We start from the raw sequence: 18305 nt of genomic DNA, 5'->3' as shown, positions 1-18305 counted from the left end.
CGGTGCCTCAGTGAATTTTGCGACTTAGCATTTCCAGGCGCGCTCTTGGACAGGAGTACAGCAAGCGACTTCATCGACGCCGAGGTCAAGGCCGACGTTGCCGGTGCCGCGGAAGTGGACCCGTGCAGTTATGAAGATGCCAATGCCGCCGCTAAACAACCTTTTACAGCGCTCCAGAGCTTGCATCGGCGTTTTGAGGCCGAATGTGCGGAATTTTCTTATTTGGAAAGCTTCAACGATATTTAGGATGACTTGATGAACTTGACAGTGCGCAAGAAAGAAGACAAGTTTACGCACTATTTTCGTGAGGAATAAAGTGCAGTAACTTGCAAAAGAAAAAGTTGCCACTTTGTTATTTAGCATACTAGTTGTGAGCGAATCATCATGTTAGCGCTTGTTACAAATTCCGAAAACTGTTTCGAGACCTACAATGCATTAATATAAGCCTTAAATACGCATATTTTATATTTCAAATTATCGATACAGTGAAACCTCGTTAATACGTACCTGCCGGGAACGCGGCATAACTACGCACTAAACGGTAGTACGCATTAAACACCAAGTACAAATTTTCATCTCCTAGCGTACGCCATCGCCGCCAGCAAATAAATAGAGTGCCATAGCAAATATTGCCTAAAGTACCCACCGCAAATTTTTTCCTTTCTTTTTGCTAAAGTGGAGAAAAGATCCTGGACCGCCCGATAGCGCGTAGTGGCAACGCCGAAGAGCATTTCGAAACTATTGCAGGGTCCGGGATACGCGGTCAACGCAGTGACCGACATAGCGACAGAACGGACAGTGTCTGATTTCCGCGGTATATGTGTGTGCGCCTAACCACGATCTGCTACTAAACGAAAACTGACACAGTTCCAGTGAAACGCGGTACGGCCACGTGGAGCCGATCGTCTCCCGGCTGTTGCGTGCAGCGCGTCGCCTACACGGCTCACGCTGTCACTACCGGGCCGCTTGCTGTGCCGCATGCACGAATTTATCGTGGGAATGTTGTTCGTACCCACTTCGCTCCAGATCGTGCACAGATGCGGCGAGTAGCTTGTTCGGTTAACGCAGCGATGATGAGCTTCATACAAGCGATGCGCACTCCGCAATGCTCAAGCGGTCCTGGCAGCGGACGGAGGCGCGTTGGGTGGTCGCCTAATAAAAGCGTGCAGTATGGTTACAACCGCGCTACGCTTGCTGTATTGTACACGTGTGTTTAGTGTCCTAGCTTCAATGCAGCGAGGTTTCTCGGCGCCCGCGACCCGCAACGCTAACTACGCAACAGCGATCTGCTTTCGCTTCTACAAAGCGGTGCCCGCCTGATGACGGCTTAGTAGCGTTTGCTCTCGGGCTAGTTGGTACATGGCTGAAGTTCTTCGTCCCTGCCCGACACTTGTGCCATGAATTCAACTTCAGCCTTGAAGACGGCTTTGCACAACGAAGCGGCAGCAGTCGGCGGCCCAGCGCGTTCACGTTGTCGCCTAATAAAAGCCTGCAGGAGGCTTAAAAAGTAGCGCTGCGCCGCATGCGTGCCCGAGCAGATAGCTGAAGATACTTATTGTGATAAGGCTGTCGGCGATAAGTCATGTCGGCGCGTTCGTCGGTGGCCGCCACCTCGCCTTCATTCTTTCCTGATGCTTACCCGCAAAGGCGTCGCCGCAATCGCGCGGGAGTCGGAATTGGGGATCGACTGATCTGCGCATTTCTCAAAAAGGCGGGAGACCTTTGGCGGCACATTCTGGCTTCAGGAAGTTGAGCGCCGCAGTAAAATTTTATGGCACAAAAAGTTATCGCGGTACGCAGGGTGCGCACTAACCGGTAGGCATAGGGTGAACCACTACGGCTTAAGCGGTCAGCGAATGCATTGGGCTCTATGGGACTCGGTCGGGGATTCGTCGCAACTACGTTTTAACCGTTAGTACGTTTGAAGCGGGTACGTATTAATGAGGTTTGACTGTACATTGAACTATTTCGCGATCCCCTTCAAGTTCGATATATCCGGGATCGACTGTATATATAAAAAAAGAACTGTAAATGAAATGAAGCGTGACCAACCAAAGTTCTATTTCGTTCACTATAACCGACAATTCACTACAGTTGAACTCCGATTTTATGACTTTGAGGGGACCACGCAAAACCGTCGTATAATCGAAAAACTAAAAATATTGGCAGTGGCAGACAGCTTTGCCCAAAAAGACGAACAGACCGCCTCAATAGCCCATGACACGACCCTGAGGTTCTCCAAGGATGGTAGATTAAATTATTTTTGAAAATGGCAGCTAATGGCGGCATTACTTTGTTAAATGAGGTGTGCGCGAGTCGTTATTCTTAACTTTAAAATATCGAATCCAACGCGCATCTTTCTCCCGATAAATCGAGCCTGAGAAGTGCCTGCACGTGAAAACGAAACCGAAACCGCATCAGCAACAGCCTCCCATCAGAAGTGTCAGACACAGTGTCATCGCCATCACATAACGGCGACGGAGCACGAGTTTGCGTAGGATACTTTCAAGCGCGACTGAGCTGTGCGCATCATATTTGTTCCCTTGTGAAGTCCCTTGCGTGATGTCCCGCTGTTATCATGAACGTCCATGTCAAGCGAAAGTTATTTTGCACTGTGAAAATAGCTGTGTTGCGTCCTTTTGCGTGCTCAAGGCCTGTGACTGCGAGTGCTGCAAACAAAGGCAGGAGATCAGCTGGATGTCGACCAGGAAAAGTTTCCACGGACCGAAAACGTGAAAATACCTGCATCTCAAAGATGTTCTTTATGGCCAGTTGGAGTTTCTCCGTGTACTAGATAGAGCTTGTCTAGGTAACGACTCTGGATATGCACGCGATCGAGGCGTATCCTGAAGCGATCTTAAAAGTCAGGGAAACTGGATCACAGAAGCGCATGAACTGCCTGGAGAATAAATTTTCCATTCTAAGAAGGCATACTGTCTCACTCTCTACTTTTCTAATCGACAACCTAGGGGAACTTAAGTTCTTATTTTGCACTCGGGAATATTTCTGTCGACGTCTGATTCGAGTAAAGGTGGTGTTTTCTCTCTGACGGAATCAAAAAGCCGTCGTAAGATGCGGGATCGGCGTAAAATTGCGTCGTATAACCAAGGTTTTAAATACATTATTTCTATGGGGGTTTCGCCGGGACCGAACTGATTCGTCGTAAAATGCGGGTCGTCGGAAAACCGGGGGACGTAAAATCGAGGTTCCACTGTATATCAGTGTTAGCTATAACGAGGTTCCATGGTACTCAAGATTCCTCTTCTAAGAGGGAATGTGTCCCACTGTAGGATTTAGGCTCTGACCAAGCCGCAGGACCAAGGACGTCACGCAGCACTCACCTTCCTAAGAGTAGAGTACTTGTTCTCGCCTCGCAGCACGTTGTCCTCGTAAATGAGGTCCATGGAGGTGAGCTTGTTCTCCACCTTGAGCACCTCGATCTCTGACTTGAGCTCCTGCAGATGCTCGGCCAAATGCTTGCTCTTCTCCAGATACTCCACGCTGCATACAACAGGAAAAGCCACCATGAGGTCAATGTCAAGGAGAAACCCTTGGGGTATACGTCCCGTTACATGCGAGCAAAACTTTCAAAAGCGTACAAAATGGTCACAATACAGTAGAACCCCGCTGATACGTTTTTGAAGGGACCGTAGGAAATAAACGTAAGAGACGGGAAACGTAAGAGCCGAAAAACAGGAAAAACGGCAAAATATTTAGTGGTACAGAATTTTATTTCAATTCTTACAAGCAGCACGAAAATCGGCGCGCTCAGCCGCGATCTAGTCGATGAATAGAAACGCGGAGCTTAGGACGGCCTCATCCACAGAAATGTAATCAACGTATGTGATTTTTTTAACACCAACAGCTGTAGGTATGAAAGAACTAAGCACACGCAATCACGACCGGCGCGGCGAGTCCGACCGCGAACCGCACGCACGACCATGCGAGCTCCAACCAGCTCGAACTCCTCCCGTTCTCCGACAAATAACGATGATGATGAGTCTACGCCAACGCGATGGCAGAAGTGAATGCCAATCTCAAAGGCCTTGCTTTCGCAAGCAATTACGTCATACACGCCATGTTTGTGCAATACAAATCTCAAAGGCTATGCTTTTGTTAATAGTAAATGCCAATCTCGAAGGCCTTGCTTTCGCGAGCAGTTATGTCATAGACGCCACCTTTGCAATTTGAATCTCGAAGGTCATGCTTTTGTTTGCATCAGTTGAAAGATTCTGTTGCTTGCACCTCTCATGCGGCTAATATTACAGTCAAACGAGGCCAAGCTGCGTGAAAATGCACCATGGCCGCTCTCTTTGGTAGTCACTCGGTCGTCTCCGAGCGCACTTCGCGACGTATCATACGGGAACGGTCCGACAGTTACGACGTAACAGCGTGGTTCCCAATACATTGTATTCTATGGGAGCTATGCCGGGACCGGCGGAAAACGACGTAACAGCCGGGAAAACGCAGCAGTGAGGAACGTAACAGCGAGGTTCTACTGTATTAGTAATTTCTTGGCAAGCATGCTTTCTGTAAAAGAACATTTGGTAATAGTATATAATTTATTGCGTGCATGGACAGGAAGTACTGCACAAACACTATGGCATCAACAGATGTATGTTATGTGACACGAACAGCGAGACTAAACGTTATTCATCCAGCATGCAGCCGCCGCGCTAAGTAGCACTCAATACAAATGGAAAACTGCAGGAAAGTAGAACTGCCGTTACGACCAGTAACTTGAGAGCATGATTTACACAACCACTTCTACACCTGGTGACAACATTTAAAAAGACCTAATTTCCACAGCAAATGTAAATTTCTACTCTGCGAAAGCACAGCACTTCTCATTTAATGAAAACGTAACAGGCTGAAGTTCTTTAATCAAAGGCTATGTTCCCAGGCTAAGTAGGGGTTCAACATTTTTGCAAATCCCATGGTTTGTAAACTCTTGCCGCTGGGCATGCACAGCTGTACATGTGTACGATAACCACAGGCGGTAGGACTTTCAGAAGGGGGTTACCAGTAGAAATTATGAGATATTCTATGGTGTACAAGTAACACTCATAAATTTGAACCTAAATTAAGCAGAAAAAAAAAATAAACATGGCCGTATAAAGGCCAGCTCCTTTTTGCACAAGCATAGCTTGTAAGCTATGGCTGCACATGGGTATCCATATCTCAATGATACACAGGTGTGTCTCTCCGTCTGCAATGAGTGCACAGTGCTCATTGACTGAAATGCGACAATTTAGGGCTAGGTAATGCACATACTGCCTTCGTTTCCACTGTCTTCAGTCCATGTCGTGTCGGTGTGATTTTGGCTTAAACAATTACATCAGAGCCAAGATTACCTTTCGTAACCAGATTTATAGCAACGATGCGGTTATCTTGAGCCCATACCAGCTGTTAGACTAAATGTTGCAGTGTCACGTTTCAGTCCATGAGCACCTACACAACCTCTTGGTGGAAAGCTTGTCAACTGAACTCTCCTTTGTGCCTTTGCTCTTTCAGGCCATACGGTCTTTTGTAGATGGTTGCATGCAACTGCATATACATACAGTGTCCCAGCTATCATGCAGCAAACCTAGTGCATATTGTTCCCAGTGACCAGAGTAGCCACAACAAACTTTCTCGTTAATGAGGTTTAATTAATTAGTCATAATTATAATTGCAACTTGACAACTACTCACCTAATTATCAATATGTCACTGAGGCATATGTAGGCATTTTCATTAACTGCGCTATTTTCAAGAAGGTACTAATTGCGTGCACATTTTTTTGGTTTGATAAAGAAAGCCCGCAAAATCTGAAAAATGACAAGTGACTAGACTGAAGTGCGCATCAGGAAGTAGCGCCCTCGAACAAGTTCACTGTGAGGTAGCCAGTATCAAGAAAAAAATGCAGTATAAAAAAAAATGTGAATCACCCTATCTGCCACTCCCAACTGTCGGCTGTGAGATACGGATAGTGAATGTGGCGTACAATTGAGTGGAACGAATTCCTGCAAAATTGTGACGCATGTTGTTGGTGCGCGTCGTGTACTGTTGCCAAAGTGCAGAACACTGTCTCTGGCAACAGAAACAGGCAAAGTGATTGCTTGCAGTAAGCTTATTTCAGGGCGGCGCTTTCCTTTGCGGGTGGGAGCGTCATCACGTGTTATTTTTCACATTTTGTGGACTTTATCAACCCCAAAAAATCAGCACGCAATTAGTATGTTGTTGAAAATAGCGCAATTAGATGTCATTTCAAAATGCCTACATATGTCTCACTGACATTTTGATAATTAGGTGAGTACTCGTCGAGTTACAAGTATAATTATGACTAATTAATGACGCCTAATTAAAAAAAGTTAGTAGCGGCTACTCCATTGTACTGGGAACAATATGTACTAAGTTTGCTTTGTGTAACGCCGTTCCTTTTTTTTTTTAAATTGTGCTGAGTGATAGTTGGGACACCCTGTCTACACTGCACATGCGGAGCCTCCCGCAATAATGTTGCCACTCTTCACACTGCTAAAAAAAGCGTGTAGGTGTTTGACTGGAACGTTTCATTCGCACTCCAAGTGAAAACCTCAGATATGCACTGTGCAAGTCCTGTACTGCTGCGGGCATGCAATGTATCTACGCTAAATCACTGATGGGCACATTGCCGGTAATTTAAGGTCTGGATTACAGAGAGAATAAAAGCCACAAGGGATGAAATGTCTCACCGTTCTTTTTCAATTTCCATGGAGAGCTGGGCCATGTCAGCGTCGGTGGTGAAGTCGCAGCTGATGCTGACCGGCGAATGCAGCGTGGAACTGTCCAGGTTAAAGCTGCTATGGTCAAGACTGGCGGGCAGGTTGCTCGTCGCTACTGTTGGCACGTCGGGCACCACAACCGAGTTCTCGTAAGTCTTCACCGCAAACGGAGTTGAAAAAGACAGACAATGGACAACTTTCACAACACAGGAACAAGCGCAGATCTACTATAAAGAAATTTAAAAATAAAAGAAGAACGAGCAGCCAGAACCGAAACCCAAGGGCAAACACTAGCAATAAAAATTAGTATGAAAGATGGGGGGGCAGGCCGCTCAGTTATTAGTCGGTTGTTGAAAGAAAGAGAGGCTTTATAAGTGAGCCCTGGTAAGCAGAGTTCTACGATAAGCTGACAGCATGGCGTTCTTCTGCACAGTTTTTAGGACACACCAAGTTTAGTTTCCCATGAGACAAAATTATTTCTAGTGCTTGTTCCTCTTAAGGCAACTCTATTGCAAACACAAAAGATGTCCACAAGAGGGCTTAAATATCAGTTAAGCTACGCTATTAAATGAATGAGTAGTTTATTTTTTTTCTTTTCTATAAGTCATGCAGCAACCAGCCCACAGAAATACAATGCTGCAATCTAGGTTAGCGTTACTTTTGTGTTTCAAGTTCCTTTCATTTCTTCAGCACACCTACTATACAGTTAAACCTAGATATAACGAAATTGACAAATTCCCGAAAAAGATCGTTATAAACACGTTTTCATTATATCCAGTTTCAGCATGAAATTCGGCAAAGAAATGCACAAATTGAACACAAAGGGAAATGAAGGCTGACCTCACCCAAAACATTTATTTAGCGGCAAAAAACTGCATTATTTTGCTTTATTGCTTGTTTGTGAGGGACGGCAATACCGAACGTTCGTAGGACATGGCCGCGGAGATACCCCCAGCGCCTAATCTGACATCTCTTTGGTATGATGACACAGTTGTCCGCATTAAAAAAAAATCACAAAAGCTGCATATCGTCAGGGGCTGCTTTTGCACACCCGCACACACAAACGAGCGCTCACTCCACCACACAGTCGGCGGGGCTTCGAGCGTGCCATGAGCGACGCCACCGCTTCGCGCTCTCGTCAGCGGGGCAACCGCAGAAGATGCATGCGGCTCCTGCTCATGCCAAAATGACAAAATTCAAGGCAACATCTCTAGGTTATTGGCGGCGAAAATTCGTTATATCAAGGGCGTCTCCTGCTGCCACTTTGTTACGTAGAAGTCGCAAATACACGTGCTTCTATGGAGTAATGGCAGGGAATAGGAAAGCTTCGTAATATCGAGGAATTCGTTGTATGGAGGTTCGTTATAGGCAGGTCTAACTTATAAAAATGCATAAAAGCTAGATTGATATGAGAATAAACAAACTATGCAAAGGCTTTGTCAGATCTGTAAGCCAGCCAACTCCCACCCATTACAATGCACGTACCGTCCGTACTTCATAGGGGCTCCTGAAGATTCCCAGAAGTTTCTCTTTGGCTTGCTTCTCTGCCAGGCGGGCCTGGAAGAGCTCATCCTTCAGCTGATGAGCCTCCTCGGCTCTGCAAGTGAACAGCACAATGAATGTATGCATGCTGCTCCCAGAAACTGGATCGAACCCATTAACATCAGTTTCAATTAGTATTTACATACACTCAAACCTCGATATAACGAACACGGATATAACGAATTACCGTTTATAACGAAGTAAATGAAAAATAGGCTTGTCATATGCTACAGTGTTAAAAATAATCGTTTATAACGAATTTTCGGATATAACAAAGTTATTTTCGGGGCAGATGTGGCTTTGTTATAACGAGGTTTGAGTGTAGCAAGTTTCCCCAGTTTTGCTTGCAGCTAAAGGCGTTCAACTTGGCTCAGTGATCAGCGGAAACTCTATCAAGTGTGAAAATGCTCGACTGTCTCGTGTCCCTTTGGTTGTTTCCTGGAATCCAGCTCTCACCAGATGTCTCCCGTCTGGTGAGAGCTCTCGTCTCCTAGAATCTCACGTCTCCTCTAATCTGAGTTCACTATATGATGTGTGCTGTGGGAAGGTTGTGCAGAAAAACCTTGTTAATTCGGCCCCCATTAATTCGGACGCGCCGTCTGATACTGTCCTATGGCATGAAGCGTTAATTCAAATGTAAGTATTTGGTCATATTTCGGTGAATTCAGACAGTTTGTGTAGTTTAGAAGCACGTGTGACATATAAGACTAGGTGGCACTAGGGTGTATACAACTGCACCACCAGTGACGGCATTGGTGAATGGCGTGCGCTGATCTCAAAGGCCGTGATTGCCCGTGTTAGGGGTGCCGACAGGCCGGAAGTATGTCAGGGCCCCTATGTTTTATTAACATAGGGGCCCTGACGGCAAAACCTCACTCATTAAGCTAACTGCTACCTGCACAATATATTACGGATCATGGTCAAGAGCGTGCCATTATCTCCTTATGTTCCGTTTCATTAGCGGAAAGGATTCACTGTCATGCAGAGAAACCCACTTGCTACAGCTTTCATCTTCAATGACAGAAATGCATTCAATGACGCTCACACAACCGAAAAGGCGAACTACAACAATATAGCAATGTTGTAGCATTACGAAAGCTACGCATTCACTGTGATCCTAAATTTGCTCTAAGTCTTGGGAGGCTAAGCAGATGCAGACCTCCAAAAGCCACATCACGACGTGCGGCTCTGATGAACAAAACCTTACCTCCTCGCAGACTCCTCCACCATGCGGGCTACCAACTGTTCTGCTTCCCGTGCCTTCCGCTCCATCATTATCTTCTCCTCTTCGGTCTGCAAGGTGTCAGCCAGCATTCCGTCAGTCAAAGAAGACAAAGAGTGTTTTGAGCTTTTGCACGGTTTCGTCATCGGTGCTTTCTTAGGCGTTGTCTTTGGTGTAAAGTACTAAATACAGAAGTAATGACAATGTCTGCTGCACTGCGCTGCACTGATACATAATCAGCTGTGCGAAATGTGCTATATGAAAAATGTTGAATCAACAAATGTGCATACACTGTGGTAAATATGCACGCACATTATATGACAAAAAAGAAAACAAAAAAAAGAGAGTACTGTCTATGGTAAAAAAAACAAAACAATAGTAGGCAGGAACCCTTCAAAGTTCTTAAAACCAAAAATAAGACATCCAAGTGTAAAGAATAGAGGTTTTGAATAAACTTTCACAGAGCCACAAACTTTAGAGCTCACACTCTTCGCATGTCTTCAAATCACACGTGATCTGCATCTACAATAGGTACGACTTCTTCAACCTACACGGCTGGCCACCCCAGTCAGATAATGTTAGTCTTTCGCATTAAGATGAGTTCCGCAATTCAACAACGTTATGTCAAGCTTGGGTAAATTTCAAATTTTAAGCTGATGACTTCCTGGGATGTCAAATTTGCTAATACCTTACGACAAACTTAGGACCTTCCTCATTTCACCATATTTATGAATACCTGAGCAAACCCCAACCTCAAGAACTCGTCTCATTTTTCATCACCTGTATGTGCACATTTGCCTCATCTGCAACTTTTATGCTTATTTTGTCCTGCGAATTGTGCATATATTTTTCTGATGACCAGCAACACAGGGTGTCTGTAAAGCTGCTGCCTGCTAAAAACTAGCTACTAACTCGCTAAGCACAATGACATCTTTATCAGGAGTGTCAATCGTCTTGAGCTTCCATGATGCACGCACACAAAAAAACTGAGGAAAACTGGGGCAGGCATTATGTTTCCTCGCATTATAAGCACTGCCGATAAGTGCTTCAGAGACTGGTCTATGCCGTGTCAACTGCTAGACGCTACTACTAGTAATAATGGCCTCTACATTCAGCCAAAGCTGGGCCTACCTTGATGGCACTGATCTTGATCCGCTGAATCTCAGCTTCCGCCTCTGCTGCCTTCTGTGTGAGCAGCATGGCCTCCTCTTCCGCCACCCGGGACTTCTCAGCCAGAAGTTCGGCAGTTTCCTCCGACCGCCTCTGCCGTTTGAAAAACGTGGGGCAGTGTTTACGAAAATGCAAACACGAAGAGCACAGGCACAGTGGTTGAGATAGAATAACATCTGGAATGGCTGAAACCGATGTAGAGTCAACGTTAGACTCACCTAAACTGATAAGACCTGGTGGGTGCTACGCAGTAAGAAAGGAACGAGGAGTGGTGTCGGAGGAAAGGAAAAGCAGGATCAGTTCAAGAGAAAGCAGGCAACATGACATTTTAAAGAGATATGTATTAAAGGTGAGAGATAGGAAAGAGGTAAGTGAAAAAAATGGAGCACGTTATCTTTAATGAAGGTTGCTTATGCAGTCATGCATAAGTGAAAGCCTGCCACCAACACACACATACAAAAGAAAGAAAGGTGCAGAGGAAGCCCTTCGCCCTACTATGAAGCTAAAGAATGCTGGACAATGTAGTTAAAGATACAATAACGAAATTTACGGCATTCGTGACGCCTTGATTATCACCACAAATTTACAGAGATTCAACACTTATAATTGATGTTCATTTCTGCAGCTGACTGAGTAGCTGGTGGAAACTCCACTGCAGCGAAGCTTGCACTTTATGAATCTTCAAGGGGTAGTAATCACCGCTTGACCTCAGTATCGGAGTTTATTGCCTCTTTAGTGAAGAGGAATGCCTAGCGCTGCAGCTACATCGCCAGCCCTGCATGATGCATGAGCTGGAGCTGCCTACCCTGTGTTTGCTGCAATGCTGCCTGCACCTGTCCAGCTCTTAGCCCAGTGTTTTCATTATATTTTGGTAGAGGCTGCTGCGGTTTCCCCGACCTTGGAATTACGTAGTCAAAAGTTGCCGCCCGTCATGCATGACAACGCCAACTCAACAACCCCACCAGCTTCACTGCCCATAGTATGTGCTGGCGCCCAACTTCTGTGAGAACCTGTGATTGTCAGCGGCACCGGTGAGAAAGACGTTGAGGAATGGCTTGAATCCTACGACAGAGCCAGCGCTACCAGCAAATGGGACGATCCCATAAAGCTCAAATCAGTCGCAGCAAAAAATGTCTCAATCTGTCAAGAACGAGTGGACTTACAGGGATTAGTCGCATACTTTAATTCTTTGAGCGTTTACGTCGTACATGTACGTCATTGCCTGTATGTTTAAAATGCGCGCCTTTTTCAATCATTTCTCTTACTTGGCATGTGCTGCCACACTTCGGGAATACAGTAGTATACGTGGAACTTTTTTCATGTGCCGATGTCTCTCCATTGTTTTTTTTCCTTTTCTTTCCAAAGCGGCGCGCTGGCTTTCAGATGTGCATCCGAGCACACGCGCGGTGCGGCTGGTTTTGGTTTCGCCCTTCGGGTGGTTATCGCTTCTCGGGCCCGCAATGCTGATGGCTATCTGGTTTCTAATCTCTCAAAAGGTGACCGCTTGTTACTTTCTCATTTATTGCTCCCCGGGGCGCGATTACACCTGTTTCCATGTGGAGTTAAATTGCACAAACAATGCCGCCGTGGTTGCGTTTCCTGTTTTGGAGACTCGGAAAAACTAACTCCGCCTCGTTGGTGATAAGATGAAGGATTATTATAGCTTTTTCACTAGTTTTGCTTTTCGGATGGGTGCACAACCATACAATTTTCTTCCTTGCACTCACTCATGCAGTTCACTTACGCCATGGAAGTGCGCGCCTGTTGCTCTGCTGCTAGTGAGTCGAGTGGCGATTTTTCTGATGCAGACTATTCCTCAAGTGCCGAATCAAATCTGTTTCATTGGACGTCAGTTCGTCAAACAAGGATTTACTTACGACTTCAGACTTGGATGATGATGAAGGAGCGACATCTCGACTATCACACGCTGAAAAGCTTTTAGCGTTAGAGCAAAAATATTTTTTTACCGGAAAAGTACTCTGGTGTGCTTACTTTTGTGTCTGTGAGCTATGTTTAATACAACGCATAATTTTTATTTATAGGGAATTGTATAAGTGTTTTTTTTTTAGGATTTCACTTCACGTTACTCACGAATAAAATGTGTATGTAACAACAAAAAATGATTTTTTTTTGTCACTTTACGGTGACGCAACAATATTTTAGACAATTTGTTCCTTAAATAGAATCATCTGAAGAATTTAATTCAGCAACAAGAAAATACACATTTTTGGAGTGCATTCCGCGAAAAAATTTGACCATCACAGGACTAAGCGCTTTCTTCTTTCGTCTCGACGAGTGCACTGGAAACTACACAGCGGGGATAACAAAGGGGAAAGAAGTTACATCAACACGGGTGTCAAGACATTGAGAGTGCGTCACGAAACGCGACTGCTTTCTCCCAGTGTGGTTCCGGGGTGCGCCAGTGTTGCTACTGTAAATTTTAGCAAACCATAGAGCGCGGCACCCAGCATGTGTCGGCACCCTGTGGCAAGAAGCACGTCTGATCCGAACACATCTATTGGTTTACGTCAGCTATTGGCGAACAGCAGCAATCTGTTGTGTGATGAAAAACCTGTTGTATGAATGCCCTACGAAGAGAATGTACGGGCCTCTGTATGAAAAGAGGGCACCTGAGAAAGTGGCAATGTCGCGCTCCACTTGTGAACGCTCTTTGCTGTGCATGACTGCAAGACTTGGCTGAGCTGTTCACAGCAGCATTTACTTTCCACTGCATGTACTTTTTCACCAAGCATGAGGGGCGATTCAGGACCACTTTCTGTGTGGCTCTACATCCCATATGGACAGTGCTTCCTCGACAAGAGAGGTTTCAATTCAGAGTGCGACGGTGTTGCATCGGTCATGCGAGCCGGCAAGTGAGTGTTATACCCCTGTCACACGGCAAATCTAATGTCATTTACAGCTAATGTCATTCGTTTGTAATGTCATTTGTTTGCTGTCACACGGGGAAACTAATGCCATTCGATGAAAATGGCATCTCCAGTCGAATGAGTTCCCGAAACACATTCGCATTCGATTTCGGACCGAATGCGTAGTCTCGACACCAGGGACCTTTTAGGGAGATAACTGTTGACTTATGTATGCGTAACTTTTGTAATTCGTAAATATCTTATTCTTTACTAAATGAACTTATTACTGGTTTGATCACGTAACAGCACGCGCGAAAATTTCTAAAGGAAAGCTACTCTCAACTACAGCGGCTGGACGCCGACCATGTTTCATTTGTGCTCTCTTGCTGTTGCCCGTATCGCGGGTGTTGATCGTCCGATTGCACGTGTTTTGGTGATCAAGGTGGTGACTACACGAATTAGCCGCCGCCGTCTCATTTCTGCAGCCGGAGTGTCAGTCGTGCTCGCACGCTTTAGTTCACTGTACGCGCGCCCGGTCATATCGTCGGCCATGTTGGTTTTCGATTGGTTCTTGGCTTGACTTCGTTTGTGTCGTACAGCTGTGGCAAGTTGTGTAAAACGGCTGCGTTTATATTCTTTGAGCAGCTTTTTAGTGATAGAAAATTTTTTCTAGGATACACGCATGTGAGATGCAAGTTTTAATAGATTTTTATTTCTCCCAACGTCACGGCTCCGGAGTGCTAAGGTCATGGTCATCATTTTAAAATGTCATTTGTTTTCGTCGTGTGACAGCAGGCAGGTAAAATGACATTAAGTTCACCTAATGTCATTTGTTGTAAATGACATTAGATTTGCCGTGTGACAGGGGTATTAGTATACAAGCCAGGAACGTACATAATCTGTGGTCATGCATTTAAACAGTGGATGAAGAACCTATGAAGTTGGCAACCACAAAGTCGCCCATGCCAGGAAAATGATTCCTCGGCTTCAGTTTGCCGACTCGCAATGCACTTCTAAAGCGGGCAAGCTTACAAAAGCGTCAAGAATGGTTGGAACAGTGTTGCTATGGAACATTATGAAATAAAGAACGGTTCCGTATGATGGGTACCTTGAAGAGAAGCTAAAGACAAAAAAAAAAGGCAGGTACAAAAAACAAGTGTATCTTCCGCGCTGAACAAAAAGTGCACCGACCTGGCACTGCAAACTTACCAGGGCATCATGTGCTGCTCTTGCTTCCTCTTGATAATGCAACAGCCGCTGCTCCAACTCTGCTTTCTCTTTCTCAACCTCCTCGCGGAGCTGCTTCTCCCGGGTCAGCTTGTTGCGCTCCGTCTGTACGAACACACACAAGAAAGTTATGCACCCTCTAAATGAGCCTGAATGGCATACTGGTATATCACACCACTAAAGTGACACAGACACAAAGGACAGGCATGGATGGCGAGCTCCTGTCCATATTCTTGCGTCAACCTCCCTAAACCACTATGCTACCGGAGTTACACCAGCTAGATTAAAGCATCTGCTCTTCAATGTCATGACACGCAAGGTTTTAATACTGATAAGCTAGTGCCTGTTTCTTTACCACTGTCTATGAGGGCACATACAGCTTCTAGATACTTGGAAGAACTCTCAAATTGACCATCCAGAAAAATGAATGGTTAAACCAATGGCTCTGCGCACGCGTGCGTGCAAGCACACACACACATACACACACAAACGCGCACATCTGCACATACCTAAAATGGGGAATTTCCATCTTCTCCTCATTGTGTGAAAAAAAAAAATGGTCAGCAACAGCGTTTGCCCGTTGTAGGCATGCTGTGCACTATGTAAACCCAAACTTGCCTGGCGCCGGAGTTTCTCCTCTTTGGCCTGTGCTTTCATCTGCTGCACCTCCATTGAATCTGGCTTCCGGCGGCGCATGAACAAGTCGTGGTTGCCAATGCAGAGATCCAGGATCTAAGGGCATGAGAAAAACGAGAATGGCTAAAAACCAAACACCTGAATGTAAAGAGATGGCAATCACTTCTGTGAAATTATATTAGCTTCACTGTGAATGAGCTGTGCAAATAATTCCAATAAAAAGAATGAACAAAATCTGCTAAAAGGGGGGAGCCAAATCGCATTAATTCAACAAATATGTAAATGTACATACACATAGCGATATCAAGAGAATGAAAACATTGTCACAGCAGTACCTACTGTATGGCTAAACACTACTTTATTTCATATGGCTTGTCAGGTTTTCAGCAAACTACAGAACCATTGACTGAAAGTCTGAACAATTCATGAGCTTTATTAACAACAAAAACACCTGCGAAGTGCTGTGATGGAAGACCTTGCAACAATCTTTACCACATTTGCAGCTTTGACATGCATGCAAGGGTGGAAGCGGGCTTGAGTGTTTTGGAGCAGCTCAGGGAGCAGGAATAATGCTGTCTTGGAGCAGCTTTGGAGCACCAAAATGTGTGTTTTGGAGCAATGCAAGTTAGTTTTGGAGCAGAATTCTAGGGTCAAACATCATTGCTGTTTAATTCTTTTTTATTTCTGGTAAACACAAGAAATTCCAACGATTTTAGAAAAGATTCACTACTGATGAACCAACCACGCTTAAACAAATGATATATATACACACACGCGCGTACATGTTATCATTAAAACATCACAGCTGTGATAGAGCAATGACTCAGGAAAACGAGATAAGCGATGTTTTCAATAGCTACACTTGACTAGACTGACAAATGAAAAACGTTCATGGTAATGAACGTTTTTCAGCAGCGGCGTTTTTGCGCCGTGTTTGTCGGGTTGCTACGTTCTCGTCAAAAGCCTACGCCGGCGCAGGCCGGCTTCAAAAAGTTCTTTCGATGGATGGATGGATGCTATGAGCGTCCCCTTTAAAACGGGGCGGTGACATGTCTGCCACCAGGCTCGAAGGCGAAAAAAAAGAAAGAAGAAAAAAAACTTCCTTGTTTCATGTTGTCCTAATGCCTTATCTACATTGATTAAATCTATGTTATTATACCAAAATTATAAATTCACGGTCCATCTCTCTGCCTCTTAAGGCAGAATGACCTTTTCTTTTCCCCAATTATTTATTTTTGTACTTTATCTCTACTTTTCTGCCACCAATACTCTAACCGTCTCTTACTTATTTCTATTGCGGACGTGTTCAGCTTTCCATTGTTGTCCCTAAAACCCAAGGCTTCATGTAGACTCGTGCCCACACGTATACCTGGGTGAATATCGCCACATTCAATCAGTACATGTTCCATCGTTTATGCGCGGAAGTCAGCGCCGTCTGAAGGCATTGGAAGAAACCAAACAAACACGCGTCTGCACCCTAAACTCAGCTTGTCGGACGAGCGGGCGATGCGCCGCGCGAGGTGTTGTCTCTACTTCAAGTAGGAAGACGCGGCAGCGCGATTTTGAGATAGCGTTCGTGAAAATGACGCGCGCGATTTCGCGAAGGCGTTCGTCAAAAAACGCGCGTAAATCGCGCCAAAGATTTCGCCACGCGCTTCCACCTTTTCCCTTCAAGTTCCCTTCCAAGATTTGTCAATCATTGGTGTCGGTTATATGCACGCAAATATGGTACTTCAGGTGCCACGATACTAGATGTCGCAAGCGCACAATTTGTATCCCGTGGTTCTGTTTTCGTACTACCTCACATTCGTCTTTTCAGTAATAAACGTTCCAGGTGTCTATCTTGTTCTTTTTCGTATATTTCTTCACTCGCCACCTCATGTACCAAACGACACACAGCAACGGCGGTGAGCGGCATGTCATGTTGTGCTGCGGATGGTACGAGCTACAGCCTACTCGACCACGAGCCGAGCACAGGTTCTGACGAGCCAAAATCGAACAACGCGACCGATCGTACTAGCGAGACTAAGCTCGTCGCTGCACGAGCGCGTTTACATGCTGCATTTATAACGTCTAAGGGCTTGTGTGCAATGCAAAAAATTCTGCACATGGAGAGGCACGCTCTCACTAAAAAAATGAGTTTCGGAAATGGTTCAACCGACTTGCACAAACCGAAGCCCTGTGAGTGGTTTCGCGGTTGGTAGTGGCTTCACTGACCACAAACGGATAAAACAAATTTTTCTTTCTCGTGCAGAGTTATGACACAAAATTCACATCACACACTCAGCTAGCGGTTTCCTTAGTGCAAAGTTTCTAAATAATGGTCGCGTGTTTAACGTCAACGGCAGCTGCTCGCACTATCCTCATGGCTTTACATCAAATTAAATATTCGCAGTAAATAGAACCTTTTCGACAATATGAAGCGCGAACGCACTTACTTTTTTATTCAAGTTCGCAATCCCAGGCCACGCTGACAGCAACCGCCTCGTGCGCGCAGCGTGCCAAAAAACTCCGTTGCCACCGGCGCCGGCGGCGTCACAATCGAAATATGGCCGCACAACTCACTTTCTTGTAGCTAGCTCCTGTACAGGCTCACTAGCTTTATTTGCGCCTTTGACAACGTTACGAGAACGCGCGAAGTGATGATGATATAAGCCCGCATAGGCGCGCCATGACACGGATGACAGCGGCACATAAAGGCACCAAACGTAGCCTCGGTGATCGGTTTCGGAAGCGCACCGGAGCCCATCGCGGAGGCTGTGCACCAAAGACCGCTTGGGAGCAGTTTCGGCGCAATAATGCGTTTTGGAGCAGGATGGCGCAGCAGAAGCGGATTGGCGCAGCGTGGCACAAATGGCGCAGCACTTCCACCCCTGTGCATGTAAATGTAGGTAAGCAC

At 45.5% G+C, this 18305-nt stretch overlaps 1 protein-coding gene across 2 annotated transcripts in view; it reads right to left on the bottom strand.

Annotated features, from left to right (window-relative positions):
* LOC119389949 (merlin) overlaps positions 1-18305 on the bottom strand; it is a 52137-nt gene that overhangs the window by 21509 nt on the left and 12323 nt on the right. The window contains exons 9-15 of one of the 2 annotated variants that reach the window (XM_037657409.2): positions 15389-15502; positions 14753-14875; positions 10638-10769; positions 9492-9577; positions 8237-8339; positions 6713-6897; positions 3342-3501 (exon numbers count right to left, since the gene is read on the bottom strand). In XM_037657409.2, the coding sequence (XP_037513337.1) occupies positions 3342-3501; positions 6713-6897; positions 8237-8339; positions 9492-9577; positions 10638-10769; positions 14753-14875; positions 15389-15502 (903 nt within the window). Of the gene's footprint in view, positions 1-3341; positions 3502-6712; positions 6898-8227; positions 8340-9491; positions 9578-10637; positions 10770-14752; positions 14876-15388; positions 15503-18305 lie in introns of both variants that reach the window. The other variant, XM_037657408.2, reaches the window with a different exon arrangement.

This window comes from Rhipicephalus sanguineus, chromosome 4 (genome assembly GCF_013339695.2).
Source record: "Rhipicephalus sanguineus isolate Rsan-2018 chromosome 4, BIME_Rsan_1.4, whole genome shotgun sequence".
NCBI classification, from domain to species: Eukaryota; Metazoa; Arthropoda; class Arachnida; order Ixodida; family Ixodidae; genus Rhipicephalus; species Rhipicephalus sanguineus.
This window is presented reverse-complemented; position numbering and strand designations above follow the sequence as displayed.